The sequence below is a fragment of the Tachyglossus aculeatus genome, chromosome X1 (assembly GCF_015852505.1).
Source record: "Tachyglossus aculeatus isolate mTacAcu1 chromosome X1, mTacAcu1.pri, whole genome shotgun sequence".
Taxonomy (NCBI): domain Eukaryota; kingdom Metazoa; phylum Chordata; class Mammalia; order Monotremata; family Tachyglossidae; genus Tachyglossus; species Tachyglossus aculeatus.
Genome location: NC_052101.1, coordinates 109,468,085 through 109,487,134, shown reverse-complemented (window position 1 = coordinate 109,487,134; position 19,050 = coordinate 109,468,085). Strand labels below are relative to the sequence as shown.

Here is a 19,050-nt window from a genome sequence, read left to right as displayed (position 1 = left end):
GTGCTTAGTACAGTGCACACTGTAAGCGCTCAATAAATACGATTGAATGAATGAATAATTTTCACACCATAAGAATGACAAAAAAAATCCTCAAATATCTTTGTATGAACCACAAAATAGGACTTCGGGTGTCATTCATCTCTGTGTGGGAGATTTCCTGTGCATGACCTATTTGGTGAATGTTGAAAGATCTGTAACGTAGCCTTCTAAAACATGTTTTGTGGTTCAAACAGTTTTTTTTTTAACTTTTCAGAGTAAATATGCATTATGCTTGTAAATAATGGAAACTACAACATTTATTTTCTAGGTGTACAACCATTTTTCATTAAAAAGAAAATTAAACTCGGAACCACAGTCTCTTGGTCTAATTATGTGTCAGCGCCTCCAGCTCTTCCTGGGAATATTAGCTTCTTTCTGATGAGCTGTATATACCCCAGAGAAATGGCTTGTTCATTATTTTACTTTAATAATTGATCGACTTTTTATCTCTCTTTTAGTATAAAGTGGGAGAGTGTACGTGCCTTATTTTCCGTGAGCCCACGTCCAACCGTATTGGGTCAATGCTTCTAAAGGAGGGATTCCCTCCTAGCATAGCCAAATAGCAGAATCCCAAATGATTCCTGTGCCCTTTCAGTCAGCTTAAGTCCACCAGTCACTCAGCAGTATTTATTGAACTCCTACTGTGTCCAGAGCACTGTACTCAGTGCTAGGGAGAATACAATGCAATAGTTAATAGACACGATGCCTGCCTACTAAAGACCTTGCGGTCCAGTGGGGGAGACAGACGTTAAAATGAATGGCAGGTGGAGGACATGGGAGAGTATAAGGATCATTTTTAAAAAAAAATCCTCCGTCCATGTCTCCCCATTTTTCAAGAACCTTCAGTGGTTGCCCATCCCCTTCCATGTCAAATGGAAATTCCTTACCCTTAGTTCTAAGGCACTCATTCAGCTCCCCCCTGCTTATCTTAGCTCACTCATTTCTTACTACACCCCAGCCCACACACTTCACTCCTTTAATGCCAACGTATTCTCTGAACCTCGATCTTGTCTATCTCGCCACCAAACCCTTGCCCGTGTTCTGCCTCTGGCCTGGAACTCCTTCCCGCGTTCATATCCGACACGCCATCACTCTCCCCGTTATCATCGACCGACATCAATGGTACTGACGGAGCGCCTGCTGGGTGCCGGATACTGTAGTAAGCGTTTGGGAGAGTGCAATAACATACAGTTGGTAGGCACGTTCCTTGCCCCCAAAGAACTTACAATTTGGAGGGGGAAACTTACATAATTTATAGATAGGTGCAAAAATGCTGTGGGGTTGAAAGTGGGATGAGTATCAAATGCCCAAAGATGCACAAATGACAAAGAAGGAAGAGGGAGCAGGGGAAAAGAGGGCTTATTCGGGGAAGGCCTCATGAAGGAGATGAGAACTTAATAAGGCTTTGGAGGTGCGGAGAGTGGAGGTCTGATGTATACGGAGAGGGAGGGATTATCTCTGTTGCCAAACTGTACTTTCCAAGCGCTTAGTACAGTGCTCTGCACACAGTAAGTGCTCAATAAATATTGAATGAATGAATGAGAACGTCTATTTGGTTATCAAGAGTGGGTAGATTAGGTATAGGAGTTAAGTGGGGCGTGATCAGTTGAGAAAGTTGGATGGGGTGGAGAGATCAGAGATCTCTGTGGGGTAATAGCACAGATTTACTTTGAGCTTTGGCTTCAAAGCTCTCCATCACCTTGCCCCCTCCTACCTCACCTCCCTTTTTTCCTTCTACAGCCCAGCCCGCACCCTCTGCTCCTCTGCCACTAAACTCAATGTGCCTTGTTCTCGCCTGTCCCGCCTTCAACCCCTGGCCCATGTCCTACCTCTGGCCTGGAATGCCCTCCCTCCTCAAATCTGCCAAACTAGCTCTCTTCCCCCCTTCAAAGCCCTACTGAGGGCTCACCTCCTCCAGGAGGCCTTCCCAGACTGAGCCCCCCTTTTCCTCTGCTCCTCCTCCCCTCCCCATAGCCCCTACTCCCTCCCTCTGCCCTACCCCTTTCCATGCCCCACAGCACTTGTGTATATTTGTACATACTTATTATTCTATTTATTTTATTAATGATCTGTATAGATCTATAATTCTATTTATTTTGATGCTATTGATGCCTACTTGTTTTGTTGTCTGTCTCCCCCTTCTAGACTGTGAGCCCACTGTGGGGTAGGGATTGTCTCTATCTGTTGCCGAACTGTACTTTCCAAGTGCTTAGTACAATGCTCTGCACACAGTAAGTGCTCCATAAATACAATTGAATGAATTTACGGGGAGGAGTGTGGGAGAGGAGGCGAGTGAGAAGGCTGTGGTCAGAGAGGGATTTCGGAGTTGGTAAGGGTAGCGATCGTGCAGTGGTTAGAGATGATGAGCTCGAGTGTGTGTCCAAGTGGGTGAGTGGGGGAGGCAGAGGGGTCATCGGAAACATCTGTGTGGATATTTTAGTCCCCAAGGATCCAGGTGGCTATGGAGAAAGAAGGAACGTGAGGAAGGGTTCAAAATGGTTCAAGAAGTTGGAGGGGGGAGATGACAGTTACTAGAATCTGGAGGGGGTGGTAGAGGTGGATGATTGGGGCTTCAAAAGGAAGAGAAAGGGAAGGAAGAGGAGGGATGGCGCCAAGGCGAGATGGAAGCTGACACCTCCTCCTTTCCTGGTGAGTCTGGGGGAGTGGAAGGAGATGAGGTCCCCTCTGGAGAGAGGAGCAGTGGAGACCCAGTCGTCTGGGGAGAGTCAGGTTTCAGTGATGGGGAGGAGGAGGAATGAGTAAGACTGGAGTGACAGGGAGACTGTAAGAGTGAGTGGGTGAGGACTGTGTGACACAGGAGTGACAATGTACTGTGAGCAGTGACAGACTGGAGTGACTGTATTCTCCTAAACGCCTAGTATAGTGCCCTGCACACAGTAAGCCTTTTAGACTGTGAGCCCACTGTTGGGTAGGGACTGTCTCTAGATGTTGCCAACTTGGACTTCCCAAGCGCTTAGTCCAGTGCTCTGCACACAGTAAGCGCTCAATCAATACGATTGATGACGATGGCAGTCAGAAGGTCATGGGTTCTAACCCCCACTCGGCCACTTGTCTGCTGTGTGACCTTGGACAAGTAATAATAATAATAATAATGATGGTATTTGTTAAGCGCTTACTATGTGCCAAGCACTGTTCTAAGCGCTGGGGTAACTACAAGGTGATCGGGTTGTCCCTCAATCAATACGATTGATGACGATGGGAGTCAGAAGGTCATGGGTTCTAATCCCCACTCGGCCACTTGTCTGCTGTGTGACCTTGGACAAGTAATAATAATAATAATGATGGTATTTGTTAAGCGCTTACTATGTGCCAAGCACTGTTCTAAGCGCTGGGGTAACTACAAGGTGATCGGGTTGTCCCTCAATCAATACGATTGATGACGATGGGAGTCAGAAGGTCATGGGTTCTAACCCCCACTCGGCCACTTGTCTGCTGTGTGACCTTGGACAAGTAATAATAATAATAATGATGGTATTTGTTAAGCGCTTACTATGTGCCAAGCACTGTTCTAAGCGCTGGGGCAACTACAAGGTGATCGGGTTGTCCCTCAATCAATACGATTGATGACGATGGGAGTCAGAAGGTCATGGGTTCTAATCCCCACTCGGCCACTTGCCTGCTGTGTGACCTTGGACAAGTAATAATAATAATAATAATGATGGTATTTGTTAAGCGCTTACTATGTGCCAAGCACTGTTCTAAGCGCTGGGGTAACTACAAGGTGATCGGGTTGTCCCACGGGGGGGCTCCCAGGTCTTCATCCCCGTTTTCCAGATGAGGTCACTGAGGCCCAGAGAGAAGTGACTTGCTCCAAATCACCCAGGGGGCGGGATTAGAACCCGCGACCTCTGCCTCCCAAACCCGGGCTCTTGCTGCGTCTCAAATCACTTCACCGCCCTGTGCCTCAGTGACCTCATCCGGAAAATGGGGAGAGGGACTGTGGGACAACCCGATCGGCTTGGATCCACCCCAGGACTTAGCACAGTACCTGGCAGGCGCTTAATAAACCCCCTAATTACTAAATACGTACCAGTGGTTTTAGCCGACGGGCCGCCCGCCCGCCCGCCCTTATAGGGTGACTACCCAGCTGTGGTGGGAGGGCAGAGCGGCGCGGGGAAGATGGCGGCCCGCTGAGGTAACCGTTCCGTCGGGCCCCCAGGTGGAGGGGCCGGAGAGGCGGGCCGACCAATCGGTTGCCGCGTTGTTAGAAGGTGGCCAAGGGCCGAGCGGTGATTGGCGGGAGGGGGCGGGCCGGCCCGGCCGCGCGCCGCTTCTCCTCACGCTTTCTGGCGGTTGCATCATTTCGGCGAGGCCAGGGGCGACGGCGGCCGCGGCCACGGGGCCAGGTGAGTGGCGGCGAACCGTCCATTAGCCCGCCCAGGCGGGGGCCAGCGCTAGCCGCACTGAAGCAGGCCCCTTCACCCCCCTTTCCCGAGGGGAGCAGGTGCCGGCACCTCCCCTCACCAGGGCCCGGGCCTTGCTTGGGCCCACCGCTCCCTCCACTTCTGCTCACCTCATTTCGCTTTAGTTAAAATAACAATAATAATGATGGGATTTATTAAACGCCTACTATGTGCTTCAAGGCCCTATTGAGAGCTCACCTCCTCCAGGAGCCCTTCCCAGACTGAGCCTCTCCCCCTCGTCCCCCTCTCCATCCCCCCATCTTACCTCCTTCCCTTCCCCACAGCACCTGTATATATGTTTGTACATATTTATTACTCTATTTTACTTGTACATATCTATTCTATTTATTTTATTTTGTTAGTATGTTGGGTTTAGTTCTCTGTCTCCCCCTTTTAGACTGTGAGCCCACTGTTGGGTAGGGACTGTCTCTATATGTTGCCAATTTGTACTTCCCAAGCGCTTAGTACAGTGCGCTGCACATAGTAAGCGCTCAATAAATACGATTGATGATGATGATGATGGTATTTGTTAAGCGCTTACTATGTGCAAAACACTGTTCTAAGCGCGGGGGGGATACAAGGTGATCAAGGTGTCCCACGTGGGGCTCACAGTCTTCATCCCCATTTTACAGATAGGGGAACTGAGGCTCTGAGAATTTAAGTGACTTGCCCAAGGTCACACAGCAGACATGTGGCGGAGTCGGGATTCGAACCCATGACCTCTGACTCCAAAGCCCTTCAAACCCATGACCTCTGACTCCAAAGCCCGTGCTCTTGCCACTGAGCCACGCTGCTTCTCACAGTCACATGATGGTGATGAGCGCTGGGATAGATACAAAGTATGTCCCACGTGGGGCTCTCAGTCTTCAGCCCCATTTTCCAGATGAGGTCACTGAGTCCTGGAGGACTGAAGTGACTGCCCCAGGGTCACACAGCTGTCAAGGGGCGGAGCCGGGATTAGAACTCACGACCTCTGACTTCCAAGCGCGGGCTCTTGCCACTAAGACACGCTGCTTGTCTCTTTAATTCCCTGCCTCCCCCTTATAATAATAATAATAATATTAACGATGTTTGATAAGCTCTTACTGGGTGCCAGGCACTGCACTAAGCGCTGGGGTGGATGCAGCTGAGGAGAAGCAGTGTGGCTTAGCGGAAGGAGCCCGGGCTTCTAGACTGTGAGCCCACTGTTGGGTAGGGACCGTCTCTATATGTTGCCAACTTGGACTTCCCAAGCGCTTAGTACAGTGCTCTGCACACAGTAAGCGCTCAATAAATACGATTGATTGATTAAGCAACTTGTTTAAGGTCACACAACAGACAAGTGGCGGAGTGGGGATTGGAACCCATCACCTCTGACTCCCAAGCCCGTGCTCTTTCCACGGAGCCATGCTGCTCCTCAAAGTACTTGGCCCTCATCAACTTTGTAATAATATATTAGTGTGGTGTTTAAGTACTTCCCATATCCCAAGCACTGTATTAAATGCTGAGGTAAAGGAAAGATAATCCAGTTGGACGCAGCCCCTACCCCACATGGAGCTCACATTCTAAGTAGGAGGGAGATCAAGCGGTTCATTCCCGTTTTGTAGGTGAGGGAACTGAGGCACAGAGAATTTGTGACTGTATCATCAATGGTGTTTATCAAGCACTTGCACTATGTGCAGCGCGCTGTACTAAACACTTGGGAGAGGCCAATACAGAAGAGTCGTTAGACATGTTCCCTGTTGACTTGTGCAAGATCACAGCAGGCAAGTGGCAGAACCAGGATTAGACCCTTATTTGGACGCTCGTTCATTTTTGAAACGGCTTTCAGAACCAAGATGGAAAGCCCACGATTATCCAAACTCAGAATGTAACTTGCCTATAAAAATGTACAAAAGCCTAAATTTCAGTCATTGTTACAGGTTGGATTTTTAGTGGTCCAGTTAGGTCTCAATTTGCGCCTTGGTTTTGCTCTGGAAAATGTGAGGGCCTATGGGAAATTGCGGTTAAAGTCCGGGCCCACAAAATGATATCCCTAATTAATCCAATACAAGTCTTATTAAAGAAACAATAACTAACATTTACCGAAGATCAGGATGATTTCTTGCATTGATGGTCAGTCTTGAAGTTGTCCCAGTGTCCCGTTTTAAACGACCACACAAAAACGCATGGCTTTTTCACAAATTACACATAGGGAACATGCCTACCAATTCTGTTATTTTTTATTCTTCCAAGCAGGTAGTGCAGTGCTCTGCCCACAGTAAGCCCTCAATATTAAGCAGCTTGGCCTAGTGGAAAGAGCTTAGGTGTGGAAGTCCGAGGACCTGGGATCTAATCTTGGCTCCACTCCTTGTCTGCTGTGGGGACCCTGGGCAAGTCATTTAACTTGCCTGTGCCTCAGTTTCCTCATCTGTAAAATGGGAATTCAATGCCTGTTCTCCCTCCTACTTATTCTGGGAGCCCCATGTGGGGCGGAGATGATGTCTGACCTGATTAACATGTGTGCTTGACACACGTAGTAAGAGCTGAATATGCCTTAAAAGCTATTATTTGATATTGACGTATCCAGTTTAATTCTTTCACATGTTTGAGCCCCTAATGAGCTGTTCAGGTCTTTCTCCATCTTTTATATGGCAATGTCATGACTACATGCATTACACTTGATCACTTTTTGAAGGATTTTGTGTTTCCTGTGTGAGCTCATGGCAAACACTTATGGGAGATAAATGACGATGTTGACAGGACAGTATCTGATCACTTAAAAAAGCAGGAAACACCAGTGCTTAGCACTCAGTAGGTACACAAAAAATACCACTGATTGATTGAAAACAGAATGGGGGAGGGAGAGTGGAAAGCCAGCCGTTGTATTCACGATACGAAAACGAGAATCCATACTCTGTACAAAAATGAAGATTCACAATTAACTGACCAGGTAATTCACAAGGCTGGACTGTGGTAAGAAAAGTGGATTTATTGGAAGGAGTATTGGGTTGGCATGATGAATTGAAATCAGATTTGCCTCCACTTCCTTTTTTAATCGAATCTAGCTCAGTTATGATTGTTCAAATTAAGATATTACAATCCAGTCAACTGTAAAGGCCCTTTTAAATTGCTGAATTTTAATTTATCAGCAGTAAAACTTGAAAATGACCTTAGGGTGTCTTTGGGCCTGTTCTAGGCAGATGGGCTTCTCCCGGTCCTGTGGAGGGGGCTGGGTGGGTCTGCTGTTGGATTGGGCCCCCCCATGATTGAGCTACCTGCCCCCCCCCCCATTACATTTGCCCCTGAATTTTCCCAAAAAGTGGGGAATGACATTCGACAATGAATTTATGCCTACAAACAAAAGTGTATTTCAGGAATGTGGATTAAGGTAAAGTGCTTGAGGACAGATATTTAAAAATGACAAGATATATTTGTTTTTCACTTTTTGATTCCAGGAGGCATATCTGAATTCATTGGTGTTAGTGGTTTTCAGAATGTTCCGTGAACACGGCCTTGTGGTTACTGGTTGCTGTTACTGATACGGTACTCCAGTTGATAGAAATTGGCCAAAAGTAATTCTGTGATTTTTTGCATGGAGTCTGTAATTACTCAGCAGCCTCCATAGCCCGGTCACAGTTACACAAGTCATCTAAAAGAGAACTTATTTCTTAGAAGAATTGCTTTAAACTTGGTTTAATAAAGATTTGTCTATATAATTGTCACGACTTTATTGCCTTAAAGGGATGTGTTATATAGAATTACCATTACCGCCTTATTTCCCATAATGAGAACTTTTGTCCTGTTGTTGAGGCGTGGCTCAATCTGCATAGAAAAACCTTGCTCCTCCTTCACCACCATACAATCCTCCCTTCCTTTAAATCTGCCCAAGACCAACCTCTTCCATTCAGGAAAGTCTGTCCTTCTTTCCTTCGTTCCTTTTTTCTTTCTTTCCTCTATCCTTTCTTTCCTTTTTTCTTCTTTCCCTTCTTTTTTCTTTCTTTCTTCCAGACGGTAAGCTTGTTATTCTTTCCTTTTTTTCTTCTTTCCTCCTTTCTTTCCTCCAGATTGTAAGCTTGTTATTCATTCCTTCTTTTTTCTTCTTTCCTTTTTCTTTTTCCTTTTTTTCTTTCTTTCTTTCCTCCAGGCTGTAAGCTTACTATTCTTTCCTTTTTTCTTCTTTCTTTCCTCCAGACTGTAAGCTTACTATTCTTTCCTTTTTTTCTTCTTTCTTTCCTCCAGACTGTAAGCTTGCTACTCTTTCCTTTTTTCTTCTTTCCTTCTTCCCTTTTTTCATCTTTCTTTCCTCCAGACTGTAAGCTTGTTATTCTTTCCTTGTTTTTTCTTCTTTCCTTCCTTTTCTTTCCTTCTTTTTCCTTTCTTTCCTCCAGACTGTAAGCTCGTTATGGGCAGAGAACATGTCTGATAATTGTGTTGTATTGTACTCTCCCAAGTGCTTAGTACAGTGCACAAAGTGCACATAGTAAGAGCTCAATCAATGTGACCGATTAATGGCAGTATTTATGAATAACCCTTATTTATGTAGCACAGTTGCCTCCACCACATAATGTAGGGTGGCCTAGTGGAAAGAGCCCGGTCCTGGGAGTCAGAGGACCTGGGTTCTAAGCCCAGCTCCTCTGTGTGTCTGCTGTCTGATCTTGGGCAAGTCACTTCACTTTTCGGTGCCTCAGTTACCTCATCTGTAAAATGGGATTAATATCGGTAATAATAATTGTGGTATTTAAGCATTTACTATATACCAAGCACTGTTCTAAGCGCTGGAGTGGATACAAGCAAATTGGGTTGGACACAATACCTGTCCCACGTGAGGTTCACAATCCACATTTTACAGATGAGACAACCAAGGTACAGAGAAATTAAGTGACTTGCCTAAGATCACACAGCATACATGTGATGGAGCCGGGATCTTTCCAGTTCCCAGGCCTGTGCTCTATCCATCAGGCCACACTGCTTTAAGACTGAGCCCCATGTGGGACATGGACGGTGTCCAACCTGATTATCCTGTATCCATCCCAGTGCTGAGTACAATTCTTGGCTCATAGTAAAAGGTTTACAGATACCATTTAAAAAATGCCCCATACAGATTTTTGAGGAGGAAGTAAAAGGTAATTTTTTGTGCCACATAATTAACTGTGATATATTAATGTCCGTCGCCCTCTCTAGACTGTAAGGTCCTTGTGGGCTATGAATGTCTACAAACTCACTTATTGGTCTGTCTCCCAAGTGCTTAGCACAGTGGTCTGCACACTGTAAGCTCTCATTAAATATGAGTGATATGGAAGAGGAGGTGGAGCAGAAGGGTATGAATGCTGCTGCAATGCACTGAGTGGATGTGTATTGTATGTAGCACGTGGGAGAGTACAGTGTAAGTAAGGGACGGTCTCAATTGCCGCCTTGCCGTCCTCTTCTTTTCTCATTCTTTTTTCTTTCCCTTATTGTGTGACTCCATTTCTTCAGGAGCTGTATCTTAGCCCCACCTTTGTTTTAATGTTGCAGCAAAGGGGGTCATTTATATAAATATACATAAGCAGCGTGGCTCTGGCAAGAACATGGGCTTGCGAGGTCGTGGGTTCTAATCCCGGCTCTGCCACTTGTCAGCTCTGTGACTTTGGGCAAGTCACTTCACTTCTCCGTGCCTCAGTTGCCTCATCTGTAAAATAGGGATTAAGACATTGAGCCCCACATGGGACAACCTGATTACCTCGTATCTACCCCAGCACTTCGAACAATGTTTGGCCCATAGTAAGTACTTAACAGATATCATCATTATTATTATTATATGGTACGCTAGGTGCTGAAGAAGTTGCAATGAGATCACAGAAGACTCAGGCCCTGTACTTATGGAACTTGTATTTTTGGGGTAGCAAATGTTCAAATCTGGGTGAGGGGAAGTATCAGGAATTCATTTCCTAGCTTTCCAGTCTAAGGTGGTGGTCGTCCCTTCCCTCTTCCCAATCGGTACTAGAGAGACTAGGGGACTCTAGCCCAAGGAGGAAAATGGGGACTTAGCTCTGGGGAGGTTTGGATTCACTGTCCTAGGATTTGGCTGCTGAGCAAATGGGGTGCTGTAAAGAAGGCTAAGAAATAGTTCGGCAAAGCATAGAACAGAACTGGAGTGGCTGGGGGCCAATGAAATACAGATTGAGAAGGTTCTGGAACCAATACAAATGCCTGTAATCATGGGTCAGCAAATGATAGATATTGAGTAAATGAAGTATTTTACTGGTTGTAAAGGGTGTGTGAATAAATACATTGCTTAGTATGGGAAAAAAACCGATTAACCAGTGGAAAGCTCATTCAAGGTTTGAGATGATGGGTGCCAGAAATAAACTAACAGCAATTGGTAACACTTTTCTCCCAGAAGAAGACCCATCCCCCCACTGCCAATGTTCTTATATTTTTAGGTGAATGCACCTAAATGTTACAAACTCTACTGCTGAAAATATTCCAGTTCTTCCTCTTGGCTGTAAGCTCCCTCATTCATTCATTCAATCGTATTTATTGAGCACTTACTGTGTGCAGAGCATTGTATTAAGTGCTTGGGAAGCACAAGTTGGCAACATATAGAGACAGTCCCTACCCAACAGCGGGCTCACAGTCTCGAAGGGGGGAGACAGACAACAAAACAACATATTAACAAAATAAATAGAATAGTAAATATGTACAAGTAAAATGAATAGAGTAATAAATAGGTACAAACATACAGGTGCTGTGGGGAGAGGAAGGAGGTAAGGCCGGGGGATGGGGAGAGGAAGAAGGGGGCTCAGTCTGGGAAGGCCTCCTGGAGGAGGTGAGCTCTCAGTAGGGCTTTGAAGGGAGGAAGAGAGCTAGCTTGGTGGATGGGCAGAGGGAGGGCATTCCAGGCCAGGAGGAGGACGTGAGCCGGGGGTCGATGGCGGGACAGGCGAGAACAAGGCACAGTGAGGAGATTAGTGTCAGAGGAGTGGAGGGTGCGGGCTGGGCTGGAGAAGGAGAGAAGGGAGGTGAGGTAGGAGAGGGTGAGGTGATGGACAGCTTTGAAGCCCAGGGTGAGGAGTTTCTGCCTGCTGTGCAGATTGATTGGTAGCCACTGGAGATTTTTGAGGAGGGGAGTAACATGCCCAGAGCATTTCTGCACACAGATGATCCGGGCAGCAGCGTGAAGTATAGATTGAAGTGGGGAGGGACAGGAGGATGGGAGATCAGAGGGGAGGCTGATGCAGTAATCCAGTCGGGATAGGATGAGAGATTGAACCAGCAGGGTAGCGGTTTGGATGGAGAGGAAAGGGCGGATCTTGGCGATGTTGCAGAGGTGAGAGCGGCAGGTTTTGGTGACGGCTTGGATGTGAGGGGTGAACGAGAGAGCAGAGTTGAGGATGACACCAAGGTTGCAGGCTCATGAGATGGGAAGGATGGTAGTGCCGTCAACAGTGATGGGGAAAGTCAGGGAGAGGGCAGGGTTTGGGAGGGAAGACAAGGAGTTCAGTCTTGGACATATTGAGTTTTAGGTGGCGGGCAGACATCCAGATGGAGATGTCTTGAAGGCAGGAGGAGACACGAGCCTGAAGGGAGGGAGAGAGCAGGGGCAGAGATGTAGATTTGGGTGTCATCAGCGTAGAGATGATAGTTGAAGCTGTGGGAGCGAATGAGTTCACCAAGGGAGTGAGTGTAAATAGAGAACAGAAGGGGACCAAGAACTGACCCTTGAGGAACCCCTACAGTAAGGGGATGGGAGGGGGAGGAGGAGCCCGCAAAAGAGACTGAGAATGAACTGCCAGAGAGATGAGGAGAACCAGGAGAGGACAGAGTCTGAAGCCAAAGTTGGATGGTGTGTTGAGGAGAAGGGGGTGGTCCACAATGTTGAAGGCAGCTGAGAGGTCGAGAAGGATTAGGATAGAGTAGGAGCTGTTGGATTTGGCAAGCAGGAGGTCATTGGTGACCTTTGGGAGGTCAGTTTCCATGGAATGTAGGGGACGGAAGCCTGATTGGAGGGGGTTGAGGAATTTGAGGCAGCGCGTGTAGATGACTTGTTCAAGGAGTTTGGAAAGGAATGGTAGGAGGGAGGTAGGGTGATAACTAGAAAGTGAGGTGGGGTCAAAAGAGGGGTTTTTTAGGATGGGAGAGACGTGGGCATGTTTGAAGGCAGAGGGGAAGGAACCAGTGGAGAGTGAGCGGTTGAAGATGGAAGTTGAGAGGAGGAGGGATGGAGCGAGATTTCATAAGATGAGAGGGAATGGGGTCAGAAGCACAGGTGGCCGAGCTCCCTGTGGGCAGGGAACCTGTCTACCGACTCTCACAGCGAACTCTCCCAAGTGCTCTGTACAGTGCCCTGCACACAGTAAGCTCAATAAATGAGTAAGCTCAGTAAGCTCAATAAATGTTGAGTGATTCCCGCACAACATTCACCTAAGCTTTTGCAAGTGAAATTTTGGCCCAATTATTGTATCACTTTCACTGATTTTCCTGCCTCTGGCTTCTGCCCCCCCCCCCCCCCGCCCCAAATCTTCTCACTCAGAAGCTTCCATTGGCCTTCCATGACTCCACAAAGACTCCTCAAAGTCGACTTTTCGGCTCCCCACTAAGTCTCCTCATCCTACATATCTGCCCTCTTCATCCACTCCCCAACTCACTCGTCATTCCTCCCACTCCAACCTACTTACTTTGCTCTCACCTCTCCTGCCTCAGTCCCCTCGCGCTGTTCACCTGGCCCGGATCCGTCTCCATCTCTCCCTTCCCAAATCCTTCGGGCCATAGCTTCTGAGTTTTGAAGCTCTCCTAAAATCCCGCCTCCAACAGTCTCATTCATTCATTCATTCAATCAATCATATTTACTGAGCGCTTACTGTGTGCAGAGCACTGTACTAAGCGCTTGGGAAGTACAAGTCGGCAACATATAGAGACGGTCCCTACCCAACAATGGACTCACAGTCTAGAAGGGGGAGATGGACAACAAAGCAAAACATGTAGACAGGTGTCAAAATCGTCAGAACAAATAGAATTATAGCTATATGCACATCATTAACAAAATAAATAGAATAGTAAATATATACAAGTAAAATAGAGTAATAAATCTGTACAAATATATGCAAGTGCTGTGGGGAGGGGAAGGAGGTAGGGCGGGAGGGATGGGGAGGAGGAGAGGAAAATTCCCATCTCCTAAATTGTTTCAGACTGGCAGCCACCTGTAGCACTTAAGTATGTATTCTTGCCCTCCCTCTTTCCTTGTGTATGTTGTATAATCAGTTATTCAGTCAGTGATTCTTCTATTTGAAAAGATTTTAATGTGTGTCTCTCTCCCCCACCCCTGTTAGGATGTAAGCTCCTTGTGGGTGAGGAACAAATCTCTTAATATAGTGCATTGCACCCAGTGGGTGCTCAATAATTACTGTTCCTGTTTATTGACAGAATGGTTCAGCAAGTGGCAGAAACCATCAGTTTTCCTGGTGAAGAAGAAAAAACCCTGCAGTTCTGGACAAAGTTTAATTGTTTTCAGGAATGCCTAAAGCAGTCAAAAAATAAACCCAGGTAAGTGCATTTCACTTTCTCGGCCCGCTACTTGGGCTTCCGGGAACTCCACTCAGAATGCCCTCTCCAGAATCGCCAGTACCCTTTTCCTAGCCAAACCCAACAGGTTCTGGCCTGTCCTAATCCTCCTTGACCTCTTTACTGCCTTTAGTACTGTTGTTGGAGTTCTCCAAGAACTCCCTTCTTGGAGTTCTATCTGATCTTGGTTGTGCTGAAATGGTTCTCTTCAACTGTTCCTTTTTAGTGAATTTTAATTCGATTTTGTTGTATTTCGGGTCCCCTGATTTTTTTCCAATGCTTCCTTAAAATGGGTCGCTTTTGAAGCAGAAGGGGTGACGGAGAAGGGATCCAGTTTCATCCAGAGAGCTATAGAACTTCTCCCATAACTTGTTCATGTTCGTGGTGAAGTAAAGAGGGGAAAGGTCATTCAAAATTTCTTTGTCATGTCACTGTACAGGATGAGGTTATTTAATACAATTTTAAACTTGTTGTCCACTAATGAAACTTTTTTCACCTGGCTTCAACTTATTTTGCCTTCTCTTTTTTTTTTTTCCAAATTTGATTTTCTTCCTCTATCTGGTTCCCACTGAGGTACATAAACCATGCCTAGCATCCAGTGATAGTGAAAATTACTTTTTTTCACACTCTTCTGCTAGAAAAACAAGGCATGAGTATGTGTGAGGATGCTTGGATTTTGGTGAAAATGAAGCACAGACCCCATGAGCACCCAATTCTAGACTATATGAAAGGTCAAATCAGCATCCCTCAAATGACAGCTGAACAAAACACCATAACAGGCATTGGGATATTCTTTATAAAAAAAATGCTTACTATGTGCTAAGCACTGTATTAAGCACTGGGCTAGATAGAAGTTAATCAGGTTGGGCACAGTCCATGTTCCGCATGGGACAGTCTTAATCCTCATTGTACAGATGAGGTAACTGGCACAGAGCAATGAAGTGACTTGCCCAACATCACACAGCAGACAAATGGTGGAGTCAGAATTAGAACCCAGGTCCTTCTGACTTCCAGGCCCCTTGTAAGTATAGGGTATGTGGGTGTGTGTCCTCAAAGAGCTTATGCTCCAGCAGGGAGAGGGAACAAACCCTAAAAAAATAAATAAATTTGAGGGACCAGCATTAAAATAAACAATTAGCCAATTGCAGCAGTAAAGAATATACATACAAGTGGTAAATGTGAGGAAGTAGGTTCAGTCAATGATGGAATGGGATGAAAAGCACACATTGTTTGAGGTGACTGGAGCCAGGTGAGCTTAGATTAGAGGAAGCTGATCCTTGAGCAAAGATTTGGAAGAGGGGAAGGGAGTGTTCTGGTAGAGAGGATGCGGGGAGGGTTGTCCCAGGCAAAGTGAAAAGCAAAGGCGATGGCTCCGAAGCAAGAGAAGGCAAAATTCAAAAGCTGGCAGAGATTTTTGTCCGGTTGGAGCGAAGAGAATCAGTTTGGTTAGAGTGAGAATAGGAGGGGAGGAGGCGGCTCATCCCTGGAAATTTGGGTGCAGAAGGCAATAGTCATTTCAGGGTTTTGAGGGCACGGCCTATTCTGTTGGCACACTGGCTTCTTGAAGGGTCGTCTAGTTTCTTGGCTGTTGGTTTGAATAGAGTAAAACTGAAGAGAATTTCATACTTCATACAGGTCTTTCATACTACCTTAAGACTTGTGTGATTGTCCAAGTTTTCTGCACTTTTGCCATTACCAGTTGTCTCTCCCCGCTTCAGTCTGTACTTCACTCTGCTGCCCGGATTATCTTTCTACAGAAACGTTCAGGGTCTACAGAAACGTTCAGGGCATGTCACCCCCCTGTTCAAAAATCTCCAGTGGTTGCCTATCAACCTCCTCACTGTTGGCTTCAAAGCTCTCCATCGCCTTGCCCCTTCCTACCTCACCTCCCTTCTCTCCTACAAGCCCAGCCTGCACACTCTGCTCCTCTGCTGCTAACCTTCTCACTCTACCTCGTTCTCGCATGTCCCGCCTTCTACCCCTGGCCTGGTTTGCCAAACTAACACCCCCCCCCCCACACACACACACACACCTTCAAAGCCCTACTGAAAGCTCCCAGACTGAGCCCCCCTTTTCCTCTGCTCCTCCTCCTCTCCCCGTCATACCAACTCATTCCCTCTGCTCTACCCCCCCGCCCCACAACACTTATGTATATTTGTACATATCTATAATTCTATTTGTTTATATTAATGCCTGTTTATGTGTTTTGATGTGTATATATCTCTAATTCTATTTATTTATATTGTTGCTGCTGGTGCCTGTTTATTTTGATGTCTGTCTCCCCTCTTCTAGACTGTGAGCCCGTTGGGGGCAGGGATTGTCTCTCTTTGTTGCTGATTTGTACTTTCCAAGCACTTAGTACAGGGCTCTGCACATAGTGAGCACTTAATAAATACGATTGAATGAATGAATTTGTTTTTCTTGCTGTTCCAACCGTTATATGTCTGTTTGCCTCCCGTCATTCTATTTACAAGCTCCTTGAAGGGAAGGAGTGTGTCTCCTTTTATTGTACTTCCTCTAGGGCCTAGTTTAGTACAGTACTTTGGGCAGGGGGGCTCAGGAAATAACTGGTGAATGAGTGAATATTGCTGCTGATGCCCATGGGGAAGGAGCTAAGAGTTGCATAAATCAGCTTAAATTTACAGTTGAGACTGGACTGACTTTGTGAGAATAGTGTATTTCTACTTTCTTTTGTCTGACAGATTTACTTTCTATGATGGACCTCCATTTGCTACTGGACTTCCTCATTACGGCCATATACTTGCCGGGACAATTAAAGACATAGTTACCAGATATGCTCACCAGAGTGGATTTCATGTTGACAGAAGATTTGGATGGGATTGTCATGGTTTACCAGTGGTATGTTTGAGTCTGAGATCATCTTGGCTTTTTAAGGAGGGAGTAGGTTGGGGTGGGAAGGAGAGGCAGGTTCCAGAATGCCACTTGTACCAAGCATTAGTATAATCCTTGGTATATTCAATAGTGTTTATTGAGCTTTTGTGTGCAGTCACTGTATTAAGGCCTGGGAAAAAGTACAAGGATGCTAATTCAGATATGGGCCTTGGCCCACGGAGTACTCAGTCTAAATAATAATGATTGTATTTGTTAAGCGCTTAGTATGTGTGAAGCACTGTTCTAGGCGCTGGTAATAATGATGGTATTTGTTAAGCGCTTACTATGTGCCAAGCACTGTTCTAAGCACTGGTAATAATGATGGTATTTGTTATCTAAGCGCTGGGGTCGATACAAGGTAATCAGGTTGTCTCACGTGGGGCTCACAGTCTTCATCCCCATTTTACAGATGAGGTAACTGAGGCCCAGAGAAGTGAAGTGGCTTGCCCAGGGTCAAGCAGCAGACGAGTGGCGGAGTGACTCCCAAGGCCAAGGCCGTGCTCTTTCCACTAAATAAAGGGGAGTAGGGGGCTGGTGATAAACACAAAGGGGAATTTTGAAATTATTTGAAAAACCCCACAGAATATACACAAGGATAACAATTAAAACAATGGGAGGGAGCTACACTAAAATGTGGGTTAAAAAACAGTTTTTAGCCACTCTGACAGGCTGGTGCAGAGTCCAACAGACAAAGTGGCCACAAGTTTCCCAATATTCCAAGTAGTAGGAGCATATGATGTTCTCTGCCTTCTTCCCACCCAAATAGAGCAGGAAGCCTAGGTGGTATTGTTGTGATCAGTATGGTTTACCTCCCCACCAAATACATATATAATCACGCAGTTGGTTTGCGTGTGTGTGTGTACATGTACGTCGCTCAGTATTAATTCATTTTTCAGGAGTATGAAATAGACAAGACTCTTGGAATCAAAGGACCGGAAGATGTGGCCAAAATGGGGATTGTCGAATATAACAATCAATGTAGGGCAATCGTGATGAGATATTCTACTGAATGGAAGGTATGTTGCAGCACGATTTCTAGTCCAGCGTTTAGTTTTGAATGGGGAAATTCCATTCAGGCGAGGTCGTGATAAAGCAAGTGTGGACCGAGGACTTTATAGCTACCTGTAATTGAGACCTGCTCTTAGAACTCATTTATTTCTGGAATTTGTTTAAGTTTGTCATATGTAAGTGTGACTGTTAAGGCAGATTCTCGGGGGTTCAGGAGCATCATGCTTTTGACTTTGGTACTAATTTCCATAGACCTTTGTTTGAACCCTGGTACTGGAACCATCTCTTCAAGATTCCCTCTGTCCTTCCAGTCAGAAGGTGGAGCTTTTAGCTGACCCACGGTACCGTGTAAGGGTACATCCTTGTTCTTCATGGTGATTTAGAAGTCTTGCCGGAATGAACTCGACTATGATGATGGATATGAGACATGAAATATTGTTTGCCACTGAGGAAAAATTAAAATATTGCTTGCCTTTGGATGTAGGAAAAGACCTAGTTTCTAGCTTCTTCACAGAATACTCTGCAAAGAGGGGGATAACCAGTGTGCGATTATCAGTTCATCTGGTTTTTTATGTCCTTCAGTAACTGATGATGGTAGAATTAAAGGAATTTACATAGCTGTCCGTGACCTATCCTGTTGTTCACCAGTACTTAACATTTCATATTTTTTAGGCCACTGTTACCAGACTTGGCCGCTGGATTGACTTTGACAATGACTATAAAACTCTGTATCCACAGTTCATGGAGTCTGTATGGTAAGTTATTCCTTGAAATACTTATGGTATTTTGATAGGTCCCAGACAAGGGATATTACCGGAAGCACAGTCCAATTTAAATGCTACCGCTTGAGATTTATTTTGAGGTATTGAAAGTGAATGCGCCCGTCAAAAGTATTTCTTTTTCTTTTGGTATTTGCTTACTATGTGCCAAAGCACTGTACGAGGTCATCAGGTTGGCTACAGTTATCTCTGTCCCACACAGGGCTCACACAATCTACTGGGTTCAGAACATTCTCCTAAATGCTTGGGAGATAATGATAGAGGTCAGAGTCCTTACCCTCAAGGCGTTGGCAGAGACTTTTTGGGCTTTCTTTCTGTCCGGTCTCCGGTGAAGTTGGGTGGGTGGAATGGGGGACGACAGGACACTTTAGAACATCTGGCTTTGTGCTTTCGGGGTTCCTCCTTTG

The 19,050-nt window shown here is 45.9% G+C and overlaps 1 protein-coding gene and 1 non-coding gene across 2 annotated transcripts in view; both read left to right on the top strand.

Moving 5' to 3' along the window:
* Positions 1-4,331: 4,331 nt before the first annotated feature.
* Positions 4,332-19,050, top strand: part of IARS1 (isoleucyl-tRNA synthetase 1) — a 139,077-nt gene continuing 124,358 nt past the window's right edge. The window contains exons 1-5 of the mRNA XM_038772223.1: positions 4,332-4,406; positions 13,827-13,946; positions 16,667-16,823; positions 17,753-17,872; positions 18,537-18,619. Coding sequence (XP_038628151.1) covers positions 13,828-13,946; positions 16,667-16,823; positions 17,753-17,872; positions 18,537-18,619 — 479 coding nt within the window. The 5' untranslated portion in view covers positions 4,332-4,406; position 13,827. The remainder of the gene's footprint in view (positions 4,407-13,826; positions 13,947-16,666; positions 16,824-17,752; positions 17,873-18,536; positions 18,620-19,050) is intronic.
* On the top strand, positions 7,935-8,068 carry LOC119920199. The gene has a single exon (XR_005447958.1). It is a non-coding gene; the product is annotated as a small nucleolar RNA SNORA84 (small nucleolar RNA).